The sequence below is a fragment of the Pipistrellus kuhlii genome, unplaced genomic scaffold, assembly GCF_014108245.1.
Source record: "Pipistrellus kuhlii isolate mPipKuh1 unplaced genomic scaffold, mPipKuh1.p scaffold_m20_p_3, whole genome shotgun sequence".
Classification (NCBI taxonomy): domain Eukaryota; kingdom Metazoa; phylum Chordata; class Mammalia; order Chiroptera; family Vespertilionidae; genus Pipistrellus; species Pipistrellus kuhlii.
The window spans coordinates 169,519,179-169,543,853 of NW_023425529.1; the positions used below are offsets into that span (position 1 = coordinate 169,519,179).

At 39.1% G+C, this 24,675-nt stretch overlaps 1 protein-coding gene across 6 annotated transcripts in view; it reads right to left on the minus strand.

Annotated features, from left to right (window-relative positions):
* UNC5D (unc-5 netrin receptor D) overlaps positions 1 to 24,675 on the minus strand; it is a 514,611-nt gene that overhangs the window by 57,976 nt on the left and 431,960 nt on the right. For 4 of the 6 annotated variants that reach the window (XM_036457168.2, XM_036457167.2, XM_036457165.2 and 1 more), the window contains 3 exons: positions 14,545 to 14,730; positions 7,576 to 7,953; positions 2,564 to 2,648 (listed from right to left, as the gene is read on the minus strand). In XM_036457168.2, coding sequence (XP_036313061.2) covers positions 2,564 to 2,648; positions 7,576 to 7,953; positions 14,545 to 14,730 — 649 coding nt within the window. The remainder of the gene's footprint in view (positions 1 to 2,563; positions 2,649 to 7,575; positions 7,954 to 14,544; positions 14,731 to 24,675) is intronic. The other 2 variants (XM_036457169.2, XM_036457164.2) reach the window with 1 other exon arrangement.

The following is a 24,675-nucleotide window of genomic DNA, read 5'->3' on the forward strand; positions in this document are numbered from 1 at the left end:
TAAATGGCCTTCTCCTGATTAATCACAGGATGAAAAGCCGAAGAACTCAGATTCAAACAGCCTCCTGGAAGGATGGGGGGGGGGGGGGTGGGGGGGAGAAATTAGCCTAAGCTTTTAAAAAAAAGTAACAGAAAGGCATTTGCTATTTTTAGTGGTTTTGTAAGTAGGTTGGAGCTCCTCAAAAGGGAGTGAAGATTGCTAAAAAAGCTAATGGGCAGTAGCCCAGGCACTGGTCATTTCCTTAAAGGTGAACATCTGAAAGATCTCAGCAGCATGAAGAAGAATGTGTGCTTCCTGCAATTTTAATTTATCCTCAGCTTAATAGATGGAAAACTGCACACACCTCAGTGATCTGAAGTCTTGAGTAAACTCATTCTGTCCATAGGCAATAGTAAAGAACTCAACACCTTAAATACAGTTGGGTAAACCAGAGTGGTTAAGGTGGAACTTGCTAAGCTAGCAGTGGTCTAGGAAGTGACCACACTAGGCTAAACCTGTCTTTCTTCTTCTTCTTCTTCTTTAAAAAAAAAAAAAAAAAAAAAAAAATATATATATATATATATATATATATATATATATATATATATATTTGATTTTTTTTTAAAGAGGAAGGGAGAGGGATAGAGTTAGAAACATCGATGAGAGAGAAACACCTATCAGTTGCCTCCTGCATACCTACTACTGGGGATGTGCCCACAACCAAGGTACATGTCCTTGACAGGAATTGAACCTGGGACCTTTCAGTCCTCAGGCCGATGCTCTATCCACTGAGCCAAACCAGTCAGGGCTAAACCTGTCTTTCAAGGTGTGTGTTCTCTCGTGAGTTTTTAAGTATTTATCCTTCTTACTTTATAATTACAAGATACCCTAATCAATATTTCCCACATTTTTGAGCTATTGTATTTAAGTTCTTGTACGTTTGATGTCTTTTGGCACATTCTAGTCTGACCCCCTAGGAGGAAATGAGATATGGATGGGATGGAAGTGAGCTGTAAATTAGGTGCCTTTGAAAATGTGAACTATGCTTAACGATGGGGATATGGTCTGAGAAATGTCTCACTAGGCGATTTCATGGTTGTAAGCACATCACTGAGTTACTACACAATCTAGAAGGTACTCTTACATGACTGGCAGCAGATAGGTTTGTTACATCAGCATCACCACAAACACATGAGTGAAGCACTGTGCTATGACACATCATTAGGTGACAGGAATTTTTCAGCTCCATTGCAATCTTAGGGGACAACTGTTATATATGTGGTTCGGCCTGTGCAGCGTTTATGAAAACATTAAGCGGTGCAAGACCATACTTGATTTTTGCAGGGTGATGTGTTTACAAGCATATTTATAATTGAGCATGATCTCAATGTTAAACAGATACGGCTTCATATATAAATCAACCAAAGGGAAAAAAAACACGGGGTTTATTCTTATATACAGAACTACATTTGGGGTTTTGAAGAAACTCCTCAACCCTCCTGTTCCTTAGTTTCTCCTAAGTAAGTGGAGATATTTAGACACGAGCATGTTTTCAACTGCAGAGGTAAAAGATCTAGCTTTACAGGATGGAGGAACTAACAGAAAATCCCAACAGAATAGAGTCTACATGCAAATCCTCTAAGAGCCTCACCCATAGCAAATGAGCAGAGCCTTCTTCCATCCATTCCTCTCAAAATCTGTAGAGCATTATGCTAAAACCACTGGCCACCAGCAAATCCTTTTATGGAGATAGCTATCAAAATCTGTTCAACCATCTGTCTCTCTGGCTGTTTTTCCTTTCAGTGTTTTTCCTTCATGTGTTCTTTGCTAAAAACAAAAAATCTATTCTAAAATAACCAAGATGTTAAGACTGAAAATGCCAGAGGTATATATCCAGTTTGTGAGAGAAATTGCTTTCTAAAGAGGAGGTAGCTTTATCTTGTGCGGTGGAAGGCAACATTTCCACAAATATTATAGCTGTGCTAAGAAAATAACCAACTCCTTTCATTAAAAGAATATGTGACAAGATTTGTATTTGTTCATGTATTGTAATTGAATTTAATGCTGCTGAAATCTGTCAGATCTGAAAGCTGTTGGAGCGTACACCATATTTTCACATGAGGAAAATTTCCTAAGAAGTTGTCTTTCTTGCTTATTGCAGCTCTTCTGCTGACCTTGAAAGGTCACAGGTCAATCATAGCCTGCATTTGCCTAAACCCTTAGCACCAAACAGTGCCTCCAGGGTTGATTTTTCTTTTTTCTTTTCTTTTAAGAAGAAAACTGAGGGAGGCAGTCTGTTTGTGGAGAAGCCATGCTTAGGACTTGCCTACCAAGTCACTGTTTCACATTTAGTATCTGCTGTCTAGATGTCAGAGACTTACATTAATTACCTAAAAATGCAAGGCTGCCTGTGCTTTAATTCTAGCCAATAGTTTTGCAGCTGGTTTTTCTTCTGTAAAGTTAATAGCTCATAATTGTACCTACACACCTCCATGTCACAGATCTCACAAACTTCAGATTTTCTGCAGAAGCTCTATTCCATATTCAAGATGTCACTGACATATCATTTCCTTCTGTCTCTTACCTGGGTTCACCTTGGTTGATGGACATATAAATCTCCCAAGAATTCTCCTCTGGGATGGCGCCATGTGGTATGAGTAAACTCACCCCTAAAACAGAAAGAAAAAAAAACAACCAAAGGTTATTTGTAACTTTTCCAATTATTGGGCACTTTGCCGATGCTCACAAAAAAGGACCTTCTCAGAGCAGTCTGTGAAACCTCGATCCTTGCAAAGTTGATGAAGTCCAAGGTAATAATGGAGAACCCATTATTTACTAACAGTGACATAAAGAAAAATGTATTATTATTCAAGTGTGTATTCAAATTAGGTTTTATTTAAAGTCTTCCTACCATTTTTAAATTCTCTTAAAAATTGGATGTCCTGGACTATCAAACATATCTAAGAATATAAAAGTTTGCCAATTATCAGTTAATCTACTCTGAAATTTAAAAAAAAATGTGCTTCTCTATGTTGTTTCTACCCATTCATTTCCTGAAAGAGCATCTTGCAGTGATGGGTGGGCCATTAACATTTTGCTAGAGCCTTGTATAAAATAGTCCTCTAAAATGTGCATCCTGAAGTAAGTTTAGGGAAGAGATTAGAGGAGAACTGTGTTTGTTTGTTTATTTGTTTGTTTTTTTTGTCAAGAAAACTGGAGAAAGAAGAAGCCCAGATGAGCTTAGGAACCTGATAGATTGTTGCATTGAATCTTACAGGTTATTGCATGGCCACTATTTGGCCACTATTTGCAAACAGAAGTTAGGAAAGGTGACTGAGCCATATTCATCTCAGCAACAAATTGGAAAATACTCAGTAGCCTTGCTTCAGTAAAATCATGCAATGCAAGCAGGGATGGCATCGGGAGGGCACGTGATGCTGGATTTGAAATGCCTCCTCTTTCTATTGAATGCTGCGAAGTAAATATTTCATTTTGGACAAGAGAGAACAGTCTAGAGAGGGCAGAGATTCTCTCTAATGTAGCTTTTGTTTATAAAAAGAAATGAAATATTATAGAAACACAATAAGATCTCTATAAAATAAAATCTCAAGGCATCCTCTTATTTTTTGAATAATGCAGCTCTCACCTTTCCTCCTTTCATTTGAGCTAATGTAATCACACAGAAAGCTTTCTGCTTGCTGATGATAATTTAAATCTAGAGATGGCCGGCTTTAGTGACATCCTTTTCTGGGCCTGTTAGCTGCTACAGAATCAAGGAATGCAAGACTCATTGCAAAACAAGGTATTTGTGATTCGCATTTATGAGCATTATTCAGTGGCACACTAGTTATCAGTATCATTCCCCAGCCCTGAGAACGAGGCGCAGTTAAATCTTGCTTATAGCTTTTTAGCAAGGGTATCCATTTATATTCTCAACCTTAATGCCAATCGTAGGAAGTTTGTCACGGTTATACTTGGGAGGCTCTGATCAGGCTCCTCCTTTCACTGTCCATTTCCCCTTAAATGTAGTTGGCAAATTAAGTGACATCTATCATTCTTCCTTATGTTGAATAGAAACTGTAATCCACCAGATGTTCAGTGTATGTGGGTTTCAACCTGAATACATAGCCTAGACATTGTGTATGCTCTCTCTGTTGCCCCTCATTCAGACCACCTAGGCAATTATGACAAGAGACATGAAGTCACTGTTGTTCAGCTATAGAAGTATAGGAGGCTATGATCAAGCATTAATGTATTCTAGGCAATTGACCCTAAAGAACAACTTTGTATCTCACATTTCCACTTCTCATGAGGTATAATTCATGTTGTAAGTGTATACATTAATGAGTTTTGACAAATGTATACCTTCCTGTAACCATCATCATAAACAAGATATAGAGCATTTTCATTGCCACAGAAAGTTCTCTTGTGCCCTTTAGAAGTCAGTTTTTTTATGGCAATCCCAAGTGATCACTTACTTGCTTTCTGATATGTTGATTAGTTTGCTTATTCTAAACATTTAAATTCATGAATTCACACAGTATGTAAAACACACACACACACACACACACACACACACACACACACAAAACAAACAAAAAACACACACAACCATAATGGCTTATTACATCAATAACTCAGAGTACAATGCTTGGCACACAGTAGGCCCTCAAAAGATAAATCATAAATATATTAATGAATGAATAAAATTCAAAATTCTGAGTAAAAAAAAAGATAGGTCAGGCTTTGAGATAAGCTATGTTCTGTATGTCATGAAGGCCTGACGGCAGCTCGGATCGAAGCAGAATAAATATGTGTGTGGACTTAGGGGAAAGGGCTGTTTGTGGAACAGATCCTATCTTATTTCTTTCAAGTCAGCTTAATTCCCTGTGTTTAGATGGAAACATTCCTCATAATACTTCTAAATTCAACCTGAATCTATAGGATCATTGGAGCTTTATACTATTTTATCTTTCCTTCAATCAGAAAACATATGATTATCCTTCAAACATACTTCCCTTCTCCCAGGCAAACATGCAAATTCTACATGGAGATGGAAGATATTCACACAGAGACAAGGCTTCTGGCAGGGTGATCGTGTTGGTTGCATGTTATGTTGTGTGAAGGAGGAAAGGCACTCTGGGGCATCTTTATACTCGTGTTTCCCTAGAGAAGTAGCCATTTTTAATATATCATTCACCAGTTATGTCTGATTAAGGAAAAATACACTCTTCCCCAAACTCCACCTGCTACCCTGACAGCCTTTTATTTGATACGACAACAGAACCACCTGCTTGAGTTTCTTGTTTCATATTTTGCATAATGAATGATTTTTATAGTGTGAGGACCACCTCAACCTTTTTGAGAAATCATTGCCAGACACCAGACAACAATTTGGGATGGACAGCAATAGAACAATTTAATTTCTGTGCCTTGCTTTCTTACACATTAGCTCTAGAGGCATATTTTACATTTTTAAAATATATTTTGTTGATTTTTTACAGAAAGGAAGAGAGGGATAGACAGTTAGAAACATTGATGAGAGAGAAACATCGATCAGCTGCCTCTTGCACTTCCCTCTCCCCCCAACTGGGGATGTGCCTGCAACCAAGACACATGCCCTTGACCTGAATCAAAACTGGGACCTTTCAGTCCGCAGGCCAATGCTCTAGCCACTGAGCCAAACCGGTTTCGGCCATATTTTACATTTATGTTCTGTAAATAACGGAGCATATGTTTCACTTCCCCACACATATTTTTCCTCAAATTCATTCCCAGTGAACAGATTCAATTTTGTGTGGGACTTCTTGTTAGAAACTTTAAAAATACCTCTTTACAGAGGAATTATTTGGGAATCAGAGAAAATGCTATAAAAACTTTTAGGTTTCTTCTTCTTCTTCTTCTTCTTCTTCTTCTTCTTCTTCTTCTTCTTCTTCTTTTTGGAGGAGGAGTTGTTTTCAGAGTTCCTCGTCTTTCTTTTTATTTTATTTGACTTTATTTTTTCCCATCATCATTTATCCCCTCTATAAAACTTTTAGTTTTCTTAAGTCCAAAGGGAAGAAAAAGAAAAATCTGTTTCACCATGATTCCATCTCTTTTCTTTGAGCAACATTAAACAAACATAGCCAGTGAATGGGTTGATTTTGGCACTCCCTCCACATGTGTGTAAACACACATACCAATAAGTGAGGGGATGGGAAGAGAAAGGATGGTTGTGGGCCAATTTATTCAACCAGTAATTATTGAAAGTCTGCTAGAATGGGTTAGAATGTGGAGATAAGATTAATGCACAATAACTCAATGTACAACTTCTATGTTTCTGATTAATATATCCTACTATCTTTGAAAGGACAGGGTTTGCATCTTTTAGTTTTCTCTTTTCAGAACACACACTTCTAGTTCATAAGTTTCTTACATTGGGGCGCTTGGTAAGTATGGCTGACCAATTCCCCATTAAGCTATCTGCCGTTATCACCAGAGACATGTATTCACATTTAAACCTTTGTCCTTACTACGTCCTAAAACGCTGACCAAGAAAAATGTAGAGTTTTGGAAGTTTAGAAAACAAAATCATTATTAGATCTGTATAAGAGGGCTATTTGCCTGAAATGAAGTCTTTAAGAAAGCAGTTGATATAGTAGAATAAGACTATTCATCAACTTGAAACAAACAGGGGTCTCAAGTCGCAAAACTAGCAGAGGGTCCGTCAGCAGGAATGGTCACATCAGACTAGTCCCATTGCAGATTTCATTTTCTAAGATAAAATGTTTCACTTGGAGAGAAAGGTTCTCTCTCCCCTAGAGAGAAGTTTGACAAGACCCTAAACAATATAACCCGTTGTTTGGTCAAACTGGCAGATCAGGGCACTCTTTTTCCATAAAGTAGCCAGGATGATTCTGAGCACTTCCTATGTCTCCTTGCTTAGAAATCAGAGGAGATATGGCCCTCTTTTGTCCTCAAGTTAGGTCTTAGGTGTCTACTTTGAAGACTAATCTGAAGATAGAGTAGTTTTTAAAGTGTTCTGGGCTGTACAGATCATATAGCCAAAAGGAGGAAAAAGATATTGAGAACTAAGTTATTTATGATATAGCCTTAAAACTGTAGTCTTGCTCATCATGAAGTAACCTAGCAAGGGCTGTGGACATCACAGTGTTGAATAGGTCAGTCACTGGGGAAGTTCAACTCAGAATGTCATTTCACTAAATTACTTACTAGTGCATCAACCATGCTTGTCCATAAACCTGGGGCTTGTCAATGTTCTCAGTGCTTTCTGATCATGTTCTAGGAAATATATTTCAAATGGGTTTAAATTCTGTGGACCATCCCAAATATTTTGAACAAATATGGCCACCAACTCTAATTAGGGCATCAAATGGACTGTTCAGTCCATGATGGGATGAAGATTGCAAAAATCTCATCTCAGCCTTGTTTCTTGTTTGCAGTGTAAATCAAGTAAACTGTTGGAGCCACAGTACTTAAAGGTCTGATAAGGGGATAGTAAACATATTAAGAATTAATCTGATGGGACTTAATTGTGCAAATACAAAACATTTAAACAAATGCTGGAAGATACACAAACGCACACTTACCACCCACCTGTATTTGGCATTACTAAGCGTCCTCCTAAATGGCCAAAGACACCAGTTGTCCTCAGTTCCGTCCTTGTGGGGAGCGATGACAGATTTTGGAGGTAGGGTGTTTTATTTCTGGGATGCACTGTACTGAAGTTGCGGTTGTTTCCATGGGGAAAGGTCCCAGGATGGTTCTTGCCATGGTACTCGGCTCTCTCAGACACTCCCAGTGAAACCATGAACGAGCTCTGAACTTTGACTTTGATGTCTGACAAAGGGTTGAAGAGTGAAGACTCGGTCATGAGTTCCTTGTCCAGAGGGTCCTGTAGACAGATGGGCCCGCTGTAGGTGCGACTCACGGTCAGGTCTGGCTGCATGGAGGAATTCAGGAGCAGGGAGTTACCTGATAAAAGAAAAGGGCTCTGTCACTCAGAAACAAAAAGGTATCACAGTTACCCCTTTGCATCTGCTTCCACAAATTGCATAACAGACTGTATGCTTCCCTGCTGCTCCAATCAGAGCTAGACCTTCAGGGCCACCCCGAGCATCTAGATTGGCTCTGTGAGACCGGCCATTAGTGACCAGATCCCTGGTCTCCGGCTTTCCTAGGTGGTTCTCTGAATGCCACTAATCTAAATCATTCACTTTTTAGAGTTCCTTACAAGCTGTCTTTTCAAAAACAGGTATTTCTGATACACCATCAGGTATTTTTGTTGATGTGATTTTAACTGGCAAGAGAAACTTAAAAAAAAAAAAGAAAAAAAAAAAAGAGGAGGCGGAGGGAAAAAGATGTTTTATAATCCCGTTTGGAGCAAAAATAACATCTGTTCATTTTAAATGGCACGAGATGACACAGCATGGTGCCTGGGTTGTGCTGTTTATAACTGAAGCTGTGTGGGTGTCCACACATCTCCTGAATTTCTGGGCATTTTGGAACTTGGGGGCGAGAAATGATGTATCCCCGGAGCAGGAAGTTCAGGAGACCCCAATTTGTTCTAATAATGCATATGCCACTCTGAGAGGGAAAGAAGGCATCACATGGGGCTAGAGAGAAATATTCTACCTGGAGAATGGCATAGAATGGCTTCCTTTTTGGTCTCAAAACAAATAGGGGAAGAAAAAAAAAAACAATCTTTACAAAAACATGAGAAATTGGACTTACTCATATGTTGGGGCTTACCGATTTTTCCTAAGCCATATAATAAAACGAAATGCTGTGATATTTTCTTGTGATGAAGTAATCTCATTTATTAGTAAAGAACAAAATAACCCTCAGTCCCAAACCTCCCACCCATATCAGTCCGTCAATGTGACATCTCGAATTGAAACCCAAACCGTATTAAACCATTTTCCTTTCGGGGCTGACAAAAATGTTTAAAGTATGGTATTTTTGAAGATGTTGCAATTCCAGGACATAGTGTATTAGACTCTTTTGTTTTTCCATTTTCATAATTTGTAGCAACCCCAGCAGGAAATCTGTAATTCTGATTTTCCCCAGTAAAGTTCTAATGCTCTAAGAATCCTACATAATAAGAGGTTCAGGTGAAATAACCTCGTAGGCCTACAGGCTCCTTGGCGATGCATTTTTTCATGCCTAAGGCTCCTGTGCTAAGACACAGGAACGATCAAGGGGCTGTGCTTTTTTAACAGGACTGCATTGAATTCTACAGGCACTATCCTTGCTTTTATTTATGGTTTTCCCAGGCAAGAAGCAGGGCTTAAGATCCATCTAACATCTTGAAAGAGTTGGGAACAGGTATTTCCACTGAGACCTGAAAAATCATATCCCAGAGTTTCATGGCTATTGTAACTCAATCCCTCACATTTTGAAGATTAATTTCTGGTTACTCTTAAAAGACCCTCCTAACTTAAGTGAATCCATGAAGCAAAAACATTTCTTAGAGTTATACTTAAGCCTAACATATGCACTTAAATGGAAAATAGGATTATAGAGGAGTGGGGGAAAGTAGGTTTGCACTTGTAATGTAAATAAATAATACAATAATTAATAAATAGTAATACAAGAATAAATTCTGTGCTTCTTGTACTCACAACTGCAAAACTACTTTTGCCCACCCCTGGAACAGTAGCTATGCATATTAGAGTCCACAGTTGACAAAAGTTGGCTGCCAACTTGATTGAAGTCTGATCAGAAACAAACATCTGATTATCCCAAATTTCTCGCTGGAAATCCTTTTTATGAAGTTCCTGGTGTATTCTGAGTGTCTCATCCTATTGAACTCTCCCTGGTCACCTTGCTGGGTGCTAATTATATTTGCTCAAGAAGGGATGTCTCCAAGACAATGGAGGGCAGAACCAAGGAGCATCAATGTGAGGTGTTATCACAACAATTAATAGGGTAGAGTGGAATTTGAATAGAGAATTCTTTCTTATATCAACTAGTTTTGTGAGATTCCTGGTTAGAAAATATCAAAATGGTAAAGTTTGGAAAGTCTTACTATACACATAAGCTCAGAAAATCCCTATAGTAAGGAAATGTGTTTAAGCTTCCCCCAGTTAGCATTCTCCAAATGAGCCACCACTCTAGCCTGCTGCCTGGTGCTCTGTGAATACAGTAGCCTCCTGCACCCAGGCAGTGGGAAAGAACCAGGTTCTAGAACAATATTCACTACATTTATTGAGCAGTTTCCATATGCAAAGGGCTTGTAAGTCATGTTATTCCAGGTAATTTCACCCTCAGAAGAACCCTTTGAAGTGGATATGAGTATCTCCATTTTACAGCTGTGAATTGAGACTCAGAGAAACTAACTGATTAACTAGGTCATTTAGCAATTTTGGACTCATCTTTATGACTTCAAAGATTCTGCACTTGTACATGCAGCTCTCATACTACTAGCTTTCCTCCATTTTGAAGTGCTTGGTCTAAGACACTGATATCTTATTATTTGATGAATATATATTTCTAGTTTCTTATTTTTTTTATTTCAGTTGACATATATATTAGTTTCAAGTGTACAACATACTTATTAAACATTTTGTAACTTACAAACTGATCACACACCTGACACCATACATAGTTATTACAATATTATTGATTATATTCCCTATGCTATACTTTACATCCCTGTGACTGTGTCTATAACTGCCAATTTGTGCATCTTAATCCCTTCACCTTTTTCATCCATTCCCCAAACCCCCTGGCAATCATTTGGCAACCATCAATTTATTTTAGGATTTATTTCTCTATATTTCCTATATATCTCTTGTAGAATTTTGCTTTATGGTTACCATGCACTTCCTATATAAAAAGCTATGTTAGTGGAAACCAGTTTCACTCAGTGGATAGAGCATCGGTCTGTGGACTGAAAGGTCCCAGGTTCGATTCCGGTCAAGGGCATGTACATTGGTTGCGGGCACATCCCCAGTGGGAGTGTGCAGGAGGCAGCCAGTCAATGGTTCTCTCTCATCGATGTTTCTGGGTCTCTATCCCTCTCCTTTCCTCTCTGTGAAAAGTCTATAAAATATGTCTTAAAAAAAAAAAAGCTATGTGATAACAGTCTATTTTAAGTTGATGATTAGTTAGGTTTGAACACATACTAAAATGACTATAGTTTCAACATTTTTTTGCTTCTTTTGTGCATTTGTTTGTATGTATCGCTTAAGTTATTGTTATAATTACACATTCTCTTTCTACATTTGCCTTTTTACATTTGTACTAGCTTTATTTTGGTGTATCCACTGCTATTAGTAAGTGTTTGGCTTTGTTAACAAAAAAAAAAATCTTTCCTATATTTTGCTATTCATACTTTTGATCATCTCTTCTTAAAGTCCATTTAATATTTTTTGTAATACTTTTTTTTTGGCCAGTGAAACTCATTGTTTCCCCTTGCAATGTACATTATAGCCTTGCTGGGTAGAGTCATCTTGGCCATAGTTCTTTCCTTTACATAATTTTAAATATTTTGTGCCAATCCCCTCTGGCCTTCTAAGTTTCTGTGCACACATCAGCTGACAGTCTTCTGGGAGTTTCTTTGCACATAACTAACTATTTACAAGGGTCACTCTCTGTTTCTAAACCTGGGCATTTTAATTATGTTGTATCTTGGTGTGGGCCTCTTTGGGTTCATCCTGTTTTTGACTGACTGTGCTTCCTGGACTTATATGTCTATTTCATTTTCCAGGTTTGGTTATTTATTCAAATAGGTTGTCAATCCCTTGTTCTCTCTCTTCCCCTGCTGGTACTTCTATGAAGCAAATGTTGTTACAATGTTGTCCCAGAGATCCCTTAACTATAATCATTTTTAAAATTCTTTTTGCTGTTCTGATTGTGTATTTTCCATTACCTTGTCTTTCAGATCACTGATTCAGTATTCTGCTTCATCTAATCTTATTTGATTCCCTCTAATTTATTCTGCATTTCTGATTTTTTAAAATAGTTTCTATCTCTTTGTTGACATTCTCCTCACTTTCACCTATTCTTCCCCTAAGTCACTTGAGCATCTTTTGAACTTTCTATCTGATAGATTGCTTGTGTCCATATAGTTTATTCTTTTCTGAATTTTTGTCTTGTTCTTTAATTTGGAACATGTTTCTTTGTCTCCTCATTTTGGTTGACTCCTTGTGTATATTTCTATGTATTAGGTAGATCTGCTATGTCTCCCAGTCTTGGCAAGTTGACTTTACTTAGTAAATGCCCTTTAGGGTCCAGTGGTACCATCTCTCTGGTCACCTGAGCTGAGTGTTCCATTGTATCCCTTGTATGGGTTGTGTGTGCCCTCCTGATGTAGTTGAATCTTGACTGCTGCTGTCACGACAATAGATGAGACTAATCTTTGGAAAAACTGTGAGAAATTTCTTGGGCTATGGAAACAAGGTACTGTGCAGGGTTTGACCCCATGTAGCAGGGTTCACTTTAGTTGGGCTCTGGTGTCTGCTGAGTCTGCCCTTGGGTATGTCATTTGTGGAACATTTGGGGGGTGCTCTGGTGTGGCAAGAAGTTGGCCACTCAGAGTGTTGGTTCTGGGGCCTCTTGGGAGGGATTCTGATGTATCCCATGATGAGATTCTACCTCTGTCTGGTCTGAAGCCACCAGTTAGAAACATCAAAGTGACATGTGGTTGGTTGTCATCTGTGCTGAAGGAAGTTGGACTGTGAACTGAGGCTGGCTGTCAACTAATGCCAGGCCTCAGGCCACTTAGCAAGAGGTTCAGAGTATTCTGAGGGCAGCTGCCATTTGATTGGGGTTTATGGACATTGAAAGATTTTAGAAAGTTAGCAGTATAAGCCAAGGCAGGACACCTATGTGAAAGAAACACTGCAAATAGTATGGTTGGTGAGGCAGCAGGGTGGGGCAGGGTCTCAGATTTGGCTCAGACCTATGCCTGAAGATTGGGAGGGGGAAGGGCTGAACAAAGGAACAATGGCCTCTTCCAGTACTTTTCCCAGGGAGACAGCTACCTTGACTCCTGCCCCCATCAGCCCTCATTTTAAAGTTAGTCAGGTCACCTCCTCTCTGTCTGCCCCTGGTGCTCTGTGAGCTATTGCCCTATGGCTGGAGCTGAGCCAGTAAGTAAGTTTGTGTTCCGTTGAGTCTGCTCATGGTATCTGTAAGAACTATAGCTGCTAGATCTGTAGCAGCCCTCCATCCCCCTTGATCACAATCCCTGCTTATTTTCACAGCCAGATGTTATGGGAACTTCTCTTCCAGGCTGTGGAGTTGTGGGCTGGAGAGCCTGGAGTGGGACTGAGACCTCTCAGCTGAAATAGCTTTTCTCATTTTTAACTGCCACACCAGGGCTGTGGGACATGCCCATTCTGCTTCTCAGCCACTACCTACCTGTCTTGGCTTGGCTTCTTCTTATGTCCTTGATTATAGGAATTCCCTTCAGCTAGTTGTAACTTTGATGTGGTCACAGGAGGAGGTGAGCACAGTGATTGCCTACTCTGCCATCTTGACCTGAAGTCTCTATTTCTAGTTTCTTATGGATCTTAAATATTAGATCTTAATTGAATTTATTTCTAATAAAATAATATATATTAAACCCAATATGAGGCTTCTCAGACTCAGACATGAAACTTTGGTGCCTAGAAGTGAATGATGAGCCTTAAAGCAATGTTTCTCCCAATTTCTAGTGACCTTGGGTTTCCACTTCAAAACCTGCCAAGCAGTGAGAATTCCTCTTGTCTTGTGGTACTGGTGATATTGGTATGTAATATGTAATAGCCAGAAATAAAGGTGATGATATTGACAATGAGAGGCCACGTAAAAAATCTTCATCCACTGAAGAGAATTTCTTTCTTTCTTTCTTTCTTTCTTTCTTTCTTTCTTTCTTTCTTTCTTTCTTTCTTTTCTTTTCTTTTCTTTTCTTTTCTTTCTTTTTTTTCTTTTTTTTTTTTTTGTAAAATTAAAGCTGTGTCTGTCTCATCACCAATCAGAAATAGATTTGGTTCCTAGAAGAGAATTCAATGACTCTTCCTTCATTTTGAAAATGAGCATTGCTGTAGTTTGGTATGATAGATGTTCCTTTGCCCACAACAAAAGATTGCTTGACTGGGCACAGCTGAGAGTTATTTAAACTAGGAATTTCATTTTTTTCTCTAGCAAACTGACTCATCCCATATCAAGAGTCCTCTTATTTAGAACAGAAGTACAAAAATAATTACACCTAATAAACAGTGTAATATATATTTGGGAGGTTGCAGTATAGTAGTTGGTCTTGAATAATCAGGATTTCAGTGATCTAAATTATATATCCTCAAAGCAGTCTTGTTAAAAATGGAAATTTGGATAATCTGTGAAAAAGGAACTTACTAAAGACGGAAATGCCTCATTTAAAATGTTGCTAATGGTCCATTGAGAGCCATTTGTCCTCACAATAGCCAAGCACTTGAGTTTCCTAATGTATGAATACAATTTGGCAGCGGCCCCCAGTGCCAACTGCTATGTTCACACAGGGCCAATGAGCATGGAGGTCCATGTGAACACAGCCTTTGGTCCTGAGGACGTGGTGTTGGAGTAACCTATGCCGCTGACCTTGACGGACTGTTTTGAAGTTGAAGGTCTGGAAGCCACCTGTCAATGCAGAAGAGTCAATGACGTCCACACCATAGTCACTCTGGCTCCGTCTATAAAGGGTGACACCAATGACGAGGACTGCAACAGCCACGACTGCAGCACCCAAGCCCGAGTACAAAGCTATGTCGCTGGCATTCTCAATGCCTGAAAGACACAAGAGAAATCCTAAGTGGCCAACATGGGCACAGAGACGAAGAGCCATCCCATGATACAAAATGAAATGCTATAGGGTTTTTGGAGCTACTGCTCAAAGAAAATTATATATGCAGCAAGCCACAAGTTATACTCTCTTTCACACAACAGTCACATTTCTAAAATACCTTTTATAAATCAAAGGGATGCTAGTCAAATATCTTAACTGCATCAGGTAGCTTACCATGTAACAGAATCTTGAAGACAATCAATTTTGCAAAGAATGTAATATTTTCAAGTAAAAACAGGCAACTTCTCAGGAAGTTATATTTACCTAAACATTATTTTTCATAGTTTTATTAGAGGGAAAACATGAGACCCACATACAATGACAGAATATGGGTGAACGGTTTTGCGTATATATGGCCTGGGCACATGCATTCACAGAGAGTGATCTAAGGTTAGAAGATAACACATGGTCTGTGAGTCAAAAGAGTAGACCAGAGTTCTCGATTAGGACTTTGAGCTGGGGCACACGTCGTTCATTTTAAGAGAACACATTAACAACATCCGTTTAGAATATATACAGTCATTATGAGAGAGTTTCTGTTGTGAGATACGAAGAGGTCTTGGTCCTGGGTGCTCTATGTTCATGGTAAATGTTTCCTAGCACCAATTAGATGCTAGGCTTGAACACTTTTATTTGTGGAAGAGGACGGGTCTCTAAGAGGGCACATGCTGTTTCTCCCATACCTCTCCTACTCCATCCTATTGAATGCATGGGCAAAGCAAAAATAAAAGCATTAGTTGGAATTGAGACTGAAGGTGTCTCCCCATCCCCCAAGATATGTTGAAGTCGATTTTCAACTCTTTTGCTCGGTGCACATTGGGTATGGTTCATTCCTAAAGAGATGCAGCATGGTTATTAGAATTCAGCACGAGGATTATCCAAGACTATGTAATCCTAACGGAGGTGTAATCTTGGAAGGTGTGTGGAAATGGAAGGTGGCAAATGCTAACTACGTATGTAATTAATCTCTCTACAGATTATGTGGTCAGTGCACTTAATAGGCCCAAAAGTAATTGCTGTGTCACCCTGTGCTGGGTTTGGAGGATAAAATAAACCCATTATATATTTATTTTGTAATTGCACAGCACTTACTATGCATTCACCGCACCCTAATTTGATGCTTATGTTATCAAATGAGTAATACTAACCACACAAGTAAAGTGAATTTATTTTCAACAAAGTTAGTGGACTGTAAAATAAGGTGCTACCAAATTAAAGAGTGAACAAGGAAATCAAGCAGAACCAGTTCGGTAATAAGGCAGTAAACACAGAAAAATTATTTGTGAGGGAGAACACAATCACCCAAAAGGTCAGAGGATTATCAGGCACTTTAAAAACAAAACTTCCCATTGATTTGAGAGAGAGAAAGAGGAAAGGGGAGAGAGAAAGATCAATGAGAGCAAAACAGGTGATTAGCTGCCTCCTGCATGCCCCCTACTGCGGACCGAGCCCACAGCTCTACCATGTGCCCTGAAAGGGAATCGAACTGGTGACCTTTGGTGCATGAGAATACACTCAACCAGCTGAGCCACACTGGCCATGGCTATCAGACACTTTGAATAACCACAATAGCCTAGGAGAAACAGGGCTGTGTTTTAAGTTTTAATTCTTTGTGATGGCCCAAAGGAAAGACAGGACGGAGGTATTTACGGTTGTTTTCTTTGACTAACCAATGGTTCATGATGAGTCCAAAGTTCCAATATCTATCTGTGTCACATGGGGGAAAAAGTTCCAACATCTGCCTGTGTCTTAGCTCCTCTGGATTCTCATCTTTATCTTTATTAACCAATCCCTGCTACCCAGATTCCTTTGAGGGAATAATAAATTATTCTCAGAAGAGAGAGAGGACAGGGAACCTGACAGATACACCGTTTCCCCGAAAATAAGACAGTGTCTTATATTATTTTTTTCTCCCAAAGTTGTGCTAGGTCTTATTTTCAGGGGATGTCTTATCTTTCCATGCGCTAGGTCTTATTTTCAGGGAAACATGGTAAAAAGCCAGGGTACCAGGAGCAGTGAGAAAACTTTGGATTGAAACCATTGGCCTTTTCTCCTCTTACCCTCCAGTTCCTTGGGTACCTATGACTGATGACACTTATCATCATAAAATGCATCTGGGGAGAACACACCTGCTCAGCAACTGTGCACCTACAGAAAAACAGCCTGGCAACGTACAGAATGCAGCTGCTCTTTGGCTGAGTTGGCAAAGTACAGACAAAGACATCTTTAGCTTCCCAGGTCCTAAAATAGGAAGGGACAGAACCCAGGAGAATGACCAGGACAAATACGTCTGCTGAAAATGGACATGACCTGACATGAACATTCTGAGACTAAACTGAGGAGCAAGAACAAGTTGTCTTTGCTCCTCTGGATTCTCATCTGTATCTTTATTATCCAATCCCTGCTTCCCAGGTTACCAGGTAACCAGAATTATTTTCCCTTCAGATACGAATCCTGTGTTTAGAAGAGGAATCTACATGTGCTTTCAGATTGAGGTTTAACTGTGTGATATGGATCATTGTGTTTCCTTTCTCAGGAATGTTTACAAAATCTACTTGACTTAAGGAAATTAAATACCGTATTTTTCGGACCATAAGATGCTCCGGACCATAAGATGCACCAGTTTTTAGAGAAGGGAAATGAAGAAAAAAAGATTCTGAAACAAATAGTGTCCTAAAATATTTTATGTGCATTAAAACCCAACATCACAGTCATAAACACATGTAATCAACCCTGTAAAGTAAACAGCAGCATTTAGAACCATTTTAGAGCCGGGCAAGCACACAGAGACCACACAGAGCCGGGCAAGTAAAAAAACTTTTTTTAAAAAGTATACGTGTAGGCTATATTTGGACCATAAGACGCAGGGACTTTCCCCCCCCACTTCTGGGGGAAAAAAAGTGCGTCTTATGGTCCGAAAAATACGGTACTAAATTATAGCATTAAAACAGTGAGTAGAGGGTCTTTGGAGATAGAGTCGGTAAAGAAGGGAGAGCCTTCTATGATGAGTTCCATTCATTATAAGGTTCTTCCTAGCACTTAGTGCAATCTAAATGCCAGAAGTCAATGGACTTCTACATAAAGATAAGCACAGTGGTATCTATTTTACAATAACAATCTGTCCTAGGAAGTACAAAGTTCAGGATCTAATATTTCCTTTTTCTTTTTTAAAAATATATTTTATTGATTTTTTACAGAGAGGAAGGGAAAGGGATAGAGAGTTAGAAACATCAATGAGAGAGAATCATCGATCAGCTGCCTCTTACACACCCCCTACTGGGGATGTGCCCACAACCAAGGTACATGCCCTTGACCAGAATTGAACCTGGGACCTTTCAGTCCGCAGGCTGACGCTCTATCTCCTGAGCCAAACTGGTTCCGGCAGGATCTACAATAATATTTTCATTATTCAGTATTTGTTGACAGACAACCATACAATGGAAATGAGGAAGCAAGGCTGAAATAATACATGGTCCATATGCTCAGCTGTTTCTTGACTAAAAGTGGTAAATCCTGGTATCCAAGTATAACTACAGGTAGACACAAGTATTCAAAGCTACATGTGTATGTCTCAAGAGAGTGATCCAGCATCCTCACCTGCAGCTCAAAATCTCAAATGGCTCATAGTGCTTCATTCTTCTTTGTCTTCTTTCTTTGCTCTTCTTTTCTCTATCTACCTGCTTTTATTTAAGTTAATGCTTTTATTTTCCTTAATTCCCCTCTACACCAAAGTCTACTCTGTCCTTTCAAGAGAGGAGAGTCGTTTTCCCTATAAGAATTTCTGTGTGCTTATAAACACTCATTGATTTTTTTTTTTTTTCCTGACGTATGTTCAGGACTGGCCCAGAAGATCTTGAGGTTTAGTTCCACTTTTTCCACCATGGGTATATGTGTGTCTGTGAGCACATAGGCACTTGGAGAGGAGCCACTGCAGAATCATCACATACATGTGGGCATATGTATGCACATAAGCACACATTCAGTTCTGGTCAGAACATCAGAAACTACTGCTACTTCCCTGAGGAACTGCTCTACCATCTTGACCACATGGTGAGGGCATTTCCAGAGCCTGACAGCCTCTCCACATCTATTCCTGTGTTCCTCCTCTTCTTTGCTGTATGTCCCAAATGCCATTGTAATTAATTTCCTGCTAGGTAGATGCCTGTTAGTGAAGGGTCCTATTTACCTTTCATATTACAGGGACAGGTCATTGCTACACATCCGTCACCCCAGTAGGCCTCTAGGCATTCCCCATCTCTATCTGCCTGTCAGGTGACAGCTGAAGGTCCCCTCCACCAAGAAAGTAACTCTGTCCTGGACAGTCTCATCCTCCCTGCCAACCCATGATCATATAAACTCTTGTATCTCTTATGGTTCCTAGAACTCGTTTTGGATGATATTTTTATTGTAAAGTATATGAATACTTTTGCATTCTTCTTTATTGCATTAAACTTTAAAAAACAGTAATATTACTATATTTGCACCTGAGAAATTTTGCAAGTCATTGTGTGAACCTATTTATTAAATTACTTGTCTTGCCTCAAACTATGGGAAGAGAAACATTAAAGGAACCACAGTCTGAGGTTAGTTTTAGAACCCCTGCCACAGGGACTATTTTCTTATGCATTTATACACATGTACATTTACACCTGTGTGCTCGCTCACATACACTTGTGTTGCTGGTTTCTTTGCTCAAGTGATTTTGAACAAAAACTTTGGTACCCCATGATGGATTGGGCTATTCTGTGGGTTTTTTGTTTGTTTGTTTGTTTGTTTGTTGTTTTTTTTTTTGGTGGGCACAGGATACTTTTCTGTGACTTTCTATTTCATAGGCGAAGCTTGACAAATTGATGTCTTATTGATTTTCTCCCCTGTGTTTTCATCCTTATTTTCCTGTACCCAAGAATCACAAAAGCTTAGGCAAAACTTGGAAGGACCCTGCCTGATGGCAGGACAGATTGTTGTGTACAAGCTATAGGTCAGAGACAACAAACAAATAACCATCTGAGAACTGACTGAGAAATCTCTTTATCTTCAAATTGTTCAGAAAGTACTACGGAACATGTTCAATAGAGAGTTGGAAAGTAGGACCCTGGCAGGGAAATGTTTATGGGTTTATTTGGGCTGGAGAAAAGAGCTGTAAAGTGAGTTGTGATGATCTTCAATGCAAAAAGGGTTATTACAAGGAAAGAACTGGCCCACGGTAGGTGCTCAATAACCCTTCATTTATGCTGAAGCTAGTAACCAACTCTCTCACCATCTCTATCAGGGATGAAAAGGAGGACGTGGCCTTTTATTATAGCAACTGGGACTCTGGTTAGATATTAAAATGACCTTTTCTACAATGAGGGTTGTTAAAAACTTCACTGTAATTCTGAGGGAGATTGGAAATCTCCTTTCAGAAAGTCTCTAAAAGATAGCATGAATTTACAATAGTCTGCAGTTATTTATTTTTGGGGTCAAGGTTGGTGAGAGGAGCTAAATGACCTTTTAAAGCACCTTTGAACTTCACAATTCAGGAAGTGGCATTAACAAGTTCAGTAACTTTATGAATTACAACCATCTTAGTCATTTTTACTAAGCAGTGTCCCCACAGGATTAAATAGAAGGGCCGTTTACTTAGTTTGCCTTTATCTCTGTACCTGGCTCCCATCTGAAATATATATTAAAGCCACTGGTTAATGGAAATTTAACTTAATTCCCATGGGATAAGCTTAACTATATATCAGGTTAGAATCTATTTTACAGGATTGGATAGCAACACAAAATTAATGAAAGAACATAGCAAATGCCCTTCAGAACATGTTATGTTTTTTCTACCTCCTATTAGGTATACAATGACCATAGATCCCATTTCGTAAAGACAACAATAACTTGAACTGGTATATAGAGGAGACAGTGAATTACTAAGGCATCCACACAGGAGGTATTCACAAAGAGTGAGGTGTGAGAGAGGCTAACCAATGGACAATTAAAGGACCATCTGCTGTTCTGGACCTAGAAGACTATAGCCATCTCATGAACCCCACCCCCAAGTCTCCACCCAAGGCAGTGCTGTGGATACAGTGATATGCCAAAATATTAACTGCGTGCTGACATACGATATAACCGAAGTCTTTGTTAGAGCTATTTATACTTGCTGTCACCTACAAGCAACATTTTTTTTTTAACACATGAGAAAATAGCTTTTAAATGGTCAACCATTGTGAGCAATTCCAATCATATTTGAATCTCTCGACTCCTTTTACCAATCAACAAAGCTTCTTTTTCAATCTCCCATCCTCAAAAACGTTATTATTGTGGTGATTGTACCTTTATTGTTCTAGTTAATGACAAAATAGCAAATTCTTAAGTAGTGCTTATAATATTATATGCCAGGCACTGGCCTAATATGTTACACTTATTAACTCATTTGATCTTCCAACAACCTGTAAAAATGTCCCCATTCAAACATGCAAACCAAGGCAAGAAAATCACTTGCTTTGCCCAAAGCTTCCTGATTGGTAAGGAGCAGAGCTGGGATTCAATCCCAGGCACTATGGTTCCAGAATCAATTGATTAAGATAGGCTCAGCCCCTCTTCAGCTGTTAACCCCTGGCCTTCTGACCACTCTACTGACTACCTCTGGACCACAAGAGTAACTCAGAAACTGAGCATTGCTTGTGCTCCAATTTTTGAAACTATAGATGTGACCACATTCTCATCCCACAACCAAATCTATTTGAAGATGTTATATTTCCTTTTTTACAGATATGACATAAGGTAGAATCCACGCAAGACTTTGTAATTAGACAATGACAAAGCCAGGGTTTAAATGCACATCTGTCTTCACTCCCAAGTTGCTTATCTATTTCCCTGCATGACTTCCTAGCCTTTTTCTCTCTGCTCTGTATTTGCCTGCGCCAGGTTACCTAGCCTTGCTTGGAGGAAGTCACAAACCCTACTAGCTAGCTGGGCCTTATTACAGCTGAATAATTACTTCATTCATGGCCCATGACCAAAAACAATTTTCATTAAAACAGTCTACTCTGCCGAAACCGGTTTGGCTCAGTGGATAGAACATTGGTCTGCGCCGAAACTGGTTTGGCTCAGAGGTAGAGCGTTGGTCTGCGGACTGAAAGGTCCCAGGTTCGATTCTGGTCAAGGGCATGTACCTTGGTTGTGGGCACATCCCCAGTAGGAGGTGTGCAAAAGGCGGCTGGTCGATGTGTCTCTCATTCATGTTTCTAACTCTCTATCCCTCTCTTTCTCTCTGTAAAAAAATCAATAAAATATATTTTTTTAAAACTTCTCTCTCATCAACGTTTCTAGCTCTCTATCTCTCTCCCTTCCTCTCTGTAAAAAATCAATGAAATATATTTAAAAAAAACACAAAAAAACAAACAAACAAACAAAAAACATCCATCTGCGGACTGAAAGGTCCCAGGTTTGATTTCGGTCAAGGGCATGTTCATTGGTTGTGGGCACATCCCCACTATGGGGTTTGCAGGAGGCAGCTGGTCAATATTTCTCTCTCGTCGATTTTTCTAGCTCTCTATCCCTCTCCCTTCCTCTCTGTAAAAATCAATAAAATATATTTTAAAAACAAAACAAAACAAAACAACAACAACAAAAAACAACAACAGTTACTCTGAACTTTGTTTCCTTTTTCAGGATTCTTGCTTCTCACTAGTTCTCTTTTAGGTGAAAAAAAAGAGGTCCTCCCATGTGAGTTCTCTGCCCTACAGCTCAAACGCCCTCTGCTTCTCAGGCAGTCTTTCTTGCCTCTTCTCTGTACCCTGCAGAGCTGCTCCTCTTCTGTGTCAGGAAACCCTGATCACATCCTCTGCTGCCTCCATTGGGACCTGCCCTCCTTCATGGTTCCCTGTTTGTCTTGCATCTTCAAAAATTTCCTCCATCTTCAAGCCTTGCCCTTTGCCTATAAACATAGTCTAGTTTCCCTACCCACCACTCCCCAAATCCTTGTTGCAACTCATTTCCTAATAAATTTCTCACAGATGCAGCCTCCTTTACACCTATAGAACCCTTAGCTCTTTGTTTGAAAAGAACTTTATGCATTTTTAACATTAATCATTTTTTAATACATGTTTCATAATTTTGCTAACCTTTTACCCCCTGCCCCTGTTAAAGGAATAAGTTGAATATAAAATAAGAAAATGTTTTAGGAAAAGTTTCACTATGCATAGAGAAAACTTGTCATCCAACTACCCTTTCTCCAATAGTAGCTACTCTGGTTAGTATCTTTGCAACCCTTTCAGAAAAAAAAAAGAAAGAAAAGTAAATGTCCTTTATTTTTCTTTACCCTAAAGGAAGATTATACTTACTTTACTGTACTTCATTTCTTCTTATATTTGCCTAGTCCATTGAGAGGGTGTAGGATAATTTGACAAGCCTACTATTTCTATATCATTTGATTGTTCTCTCTAAAGTCTATCTTTTACCCAAACCACTGTCCAAATGTTATTTTCAATAGCAATGTCTCTGTCTTATTCTCTGCAGCAGTAAACAATAGCCAATCTACCTTCTAGAGAAAAAAGTCCCTTAAATTTGATTCTCCTGCCTTCTCCTTTCTTATTGTTTAATAACTATCCTTCAGTCTCATAGTTCTATAAATGGGCTTTAAAGTTAGTTCTTGACCTTTCTTCCTTTCTCTGTGCTTACCTACTTGGGTAATCATTTGCATACCAGCAGTGCTAACTTCCTTAATGCCAAATAGTTTCCCATCAAGATCTCCTGCCTCATCTCCTGTCTGAGATACCATCCCACATTTTTGTCCTGCTTGGTGGACAAAACCACTTGCATGTTTTTGTGTTACATCTCCAATTTGTCATCAGCTTAGAGGAAGTCACAAATTCATCATTCTTATCTCATTAAGTATTTTCCACTCAGACTTCTTTTTCTTTTTTAAAATATCTATATATTTTATTGATGTTTTACAGAGAGGAAGAGAGAGGAATAGTTAAAAACATCGATGAGAGAGAGAATCATCAATCAGCTGTCTCTTGCACACCCCCTACTGGGGATGTGCCCACAACCAAGGTACATGCCTTTGACCGGAATCGAACCTGGGACCTTTCAGGCCGCAGACCGATGCTCTATCCACTGAGCCAAACCGATTTCAGCTACTCATATATCTTAATGATTTTTATCTTCAGAGCCTGTCACATTTCAATTTCTTTTTTTTTTTAAAATAAATTTTTATTGTTCATATTATTACAAATGTTCCTTTCCCCCCACTTCTCACCCCACCCTCTGCCCTTTCCCCACCCCCCATTGTCCTCATCCATAGGTGCACAGTTTATGTTCAGTCTCTTCCCACATCCCCCTCTCCCCTTTTCCCCAAGAATAAACAGTTCACTCCCCTTCCATACCTCTGATTCTATTATATTCAACAGTTAATATTGTTCCTCAGATTTTTTTTTTTTTTTTTTTTAGTTTCCTTGGTTTTTAGATTCACTTGTTGATAGTTACGTATTTGTTGTTCATAATTTTTATCTTTATTTACTTTCTCTTCTGAAAGAACCCCCTTCAGCAATTCATATAATTCTGGTTTGGTGGTGATGAACTCCTTTAGCTTTTTTTTATTAGTGAAGCTCTTTATCTGACCTTCGAATCTGAGTGATTGCTGGATAGATTATCTTTGGCTGTAGGTTCTTGCTCTTCATCACCTTGAATATTTCTTGCCATTCCCGTCTGGCCTGCATGGTTTCTGTTGAGAAATCAGCTGACAATCGTATAGGTGCTCCTTTATAGGTAACTACCTTCTTTGCTCTTGCTTCTTTTAATATTCTCTCTTTGTCTTTTGCTCTTGGAATCTTAATTATGATTTGTCTTGGTGTGGTCCTCTTTGGATTCCTTTTGTTTGGAGTTCTGTGCGCTTCCTGGAC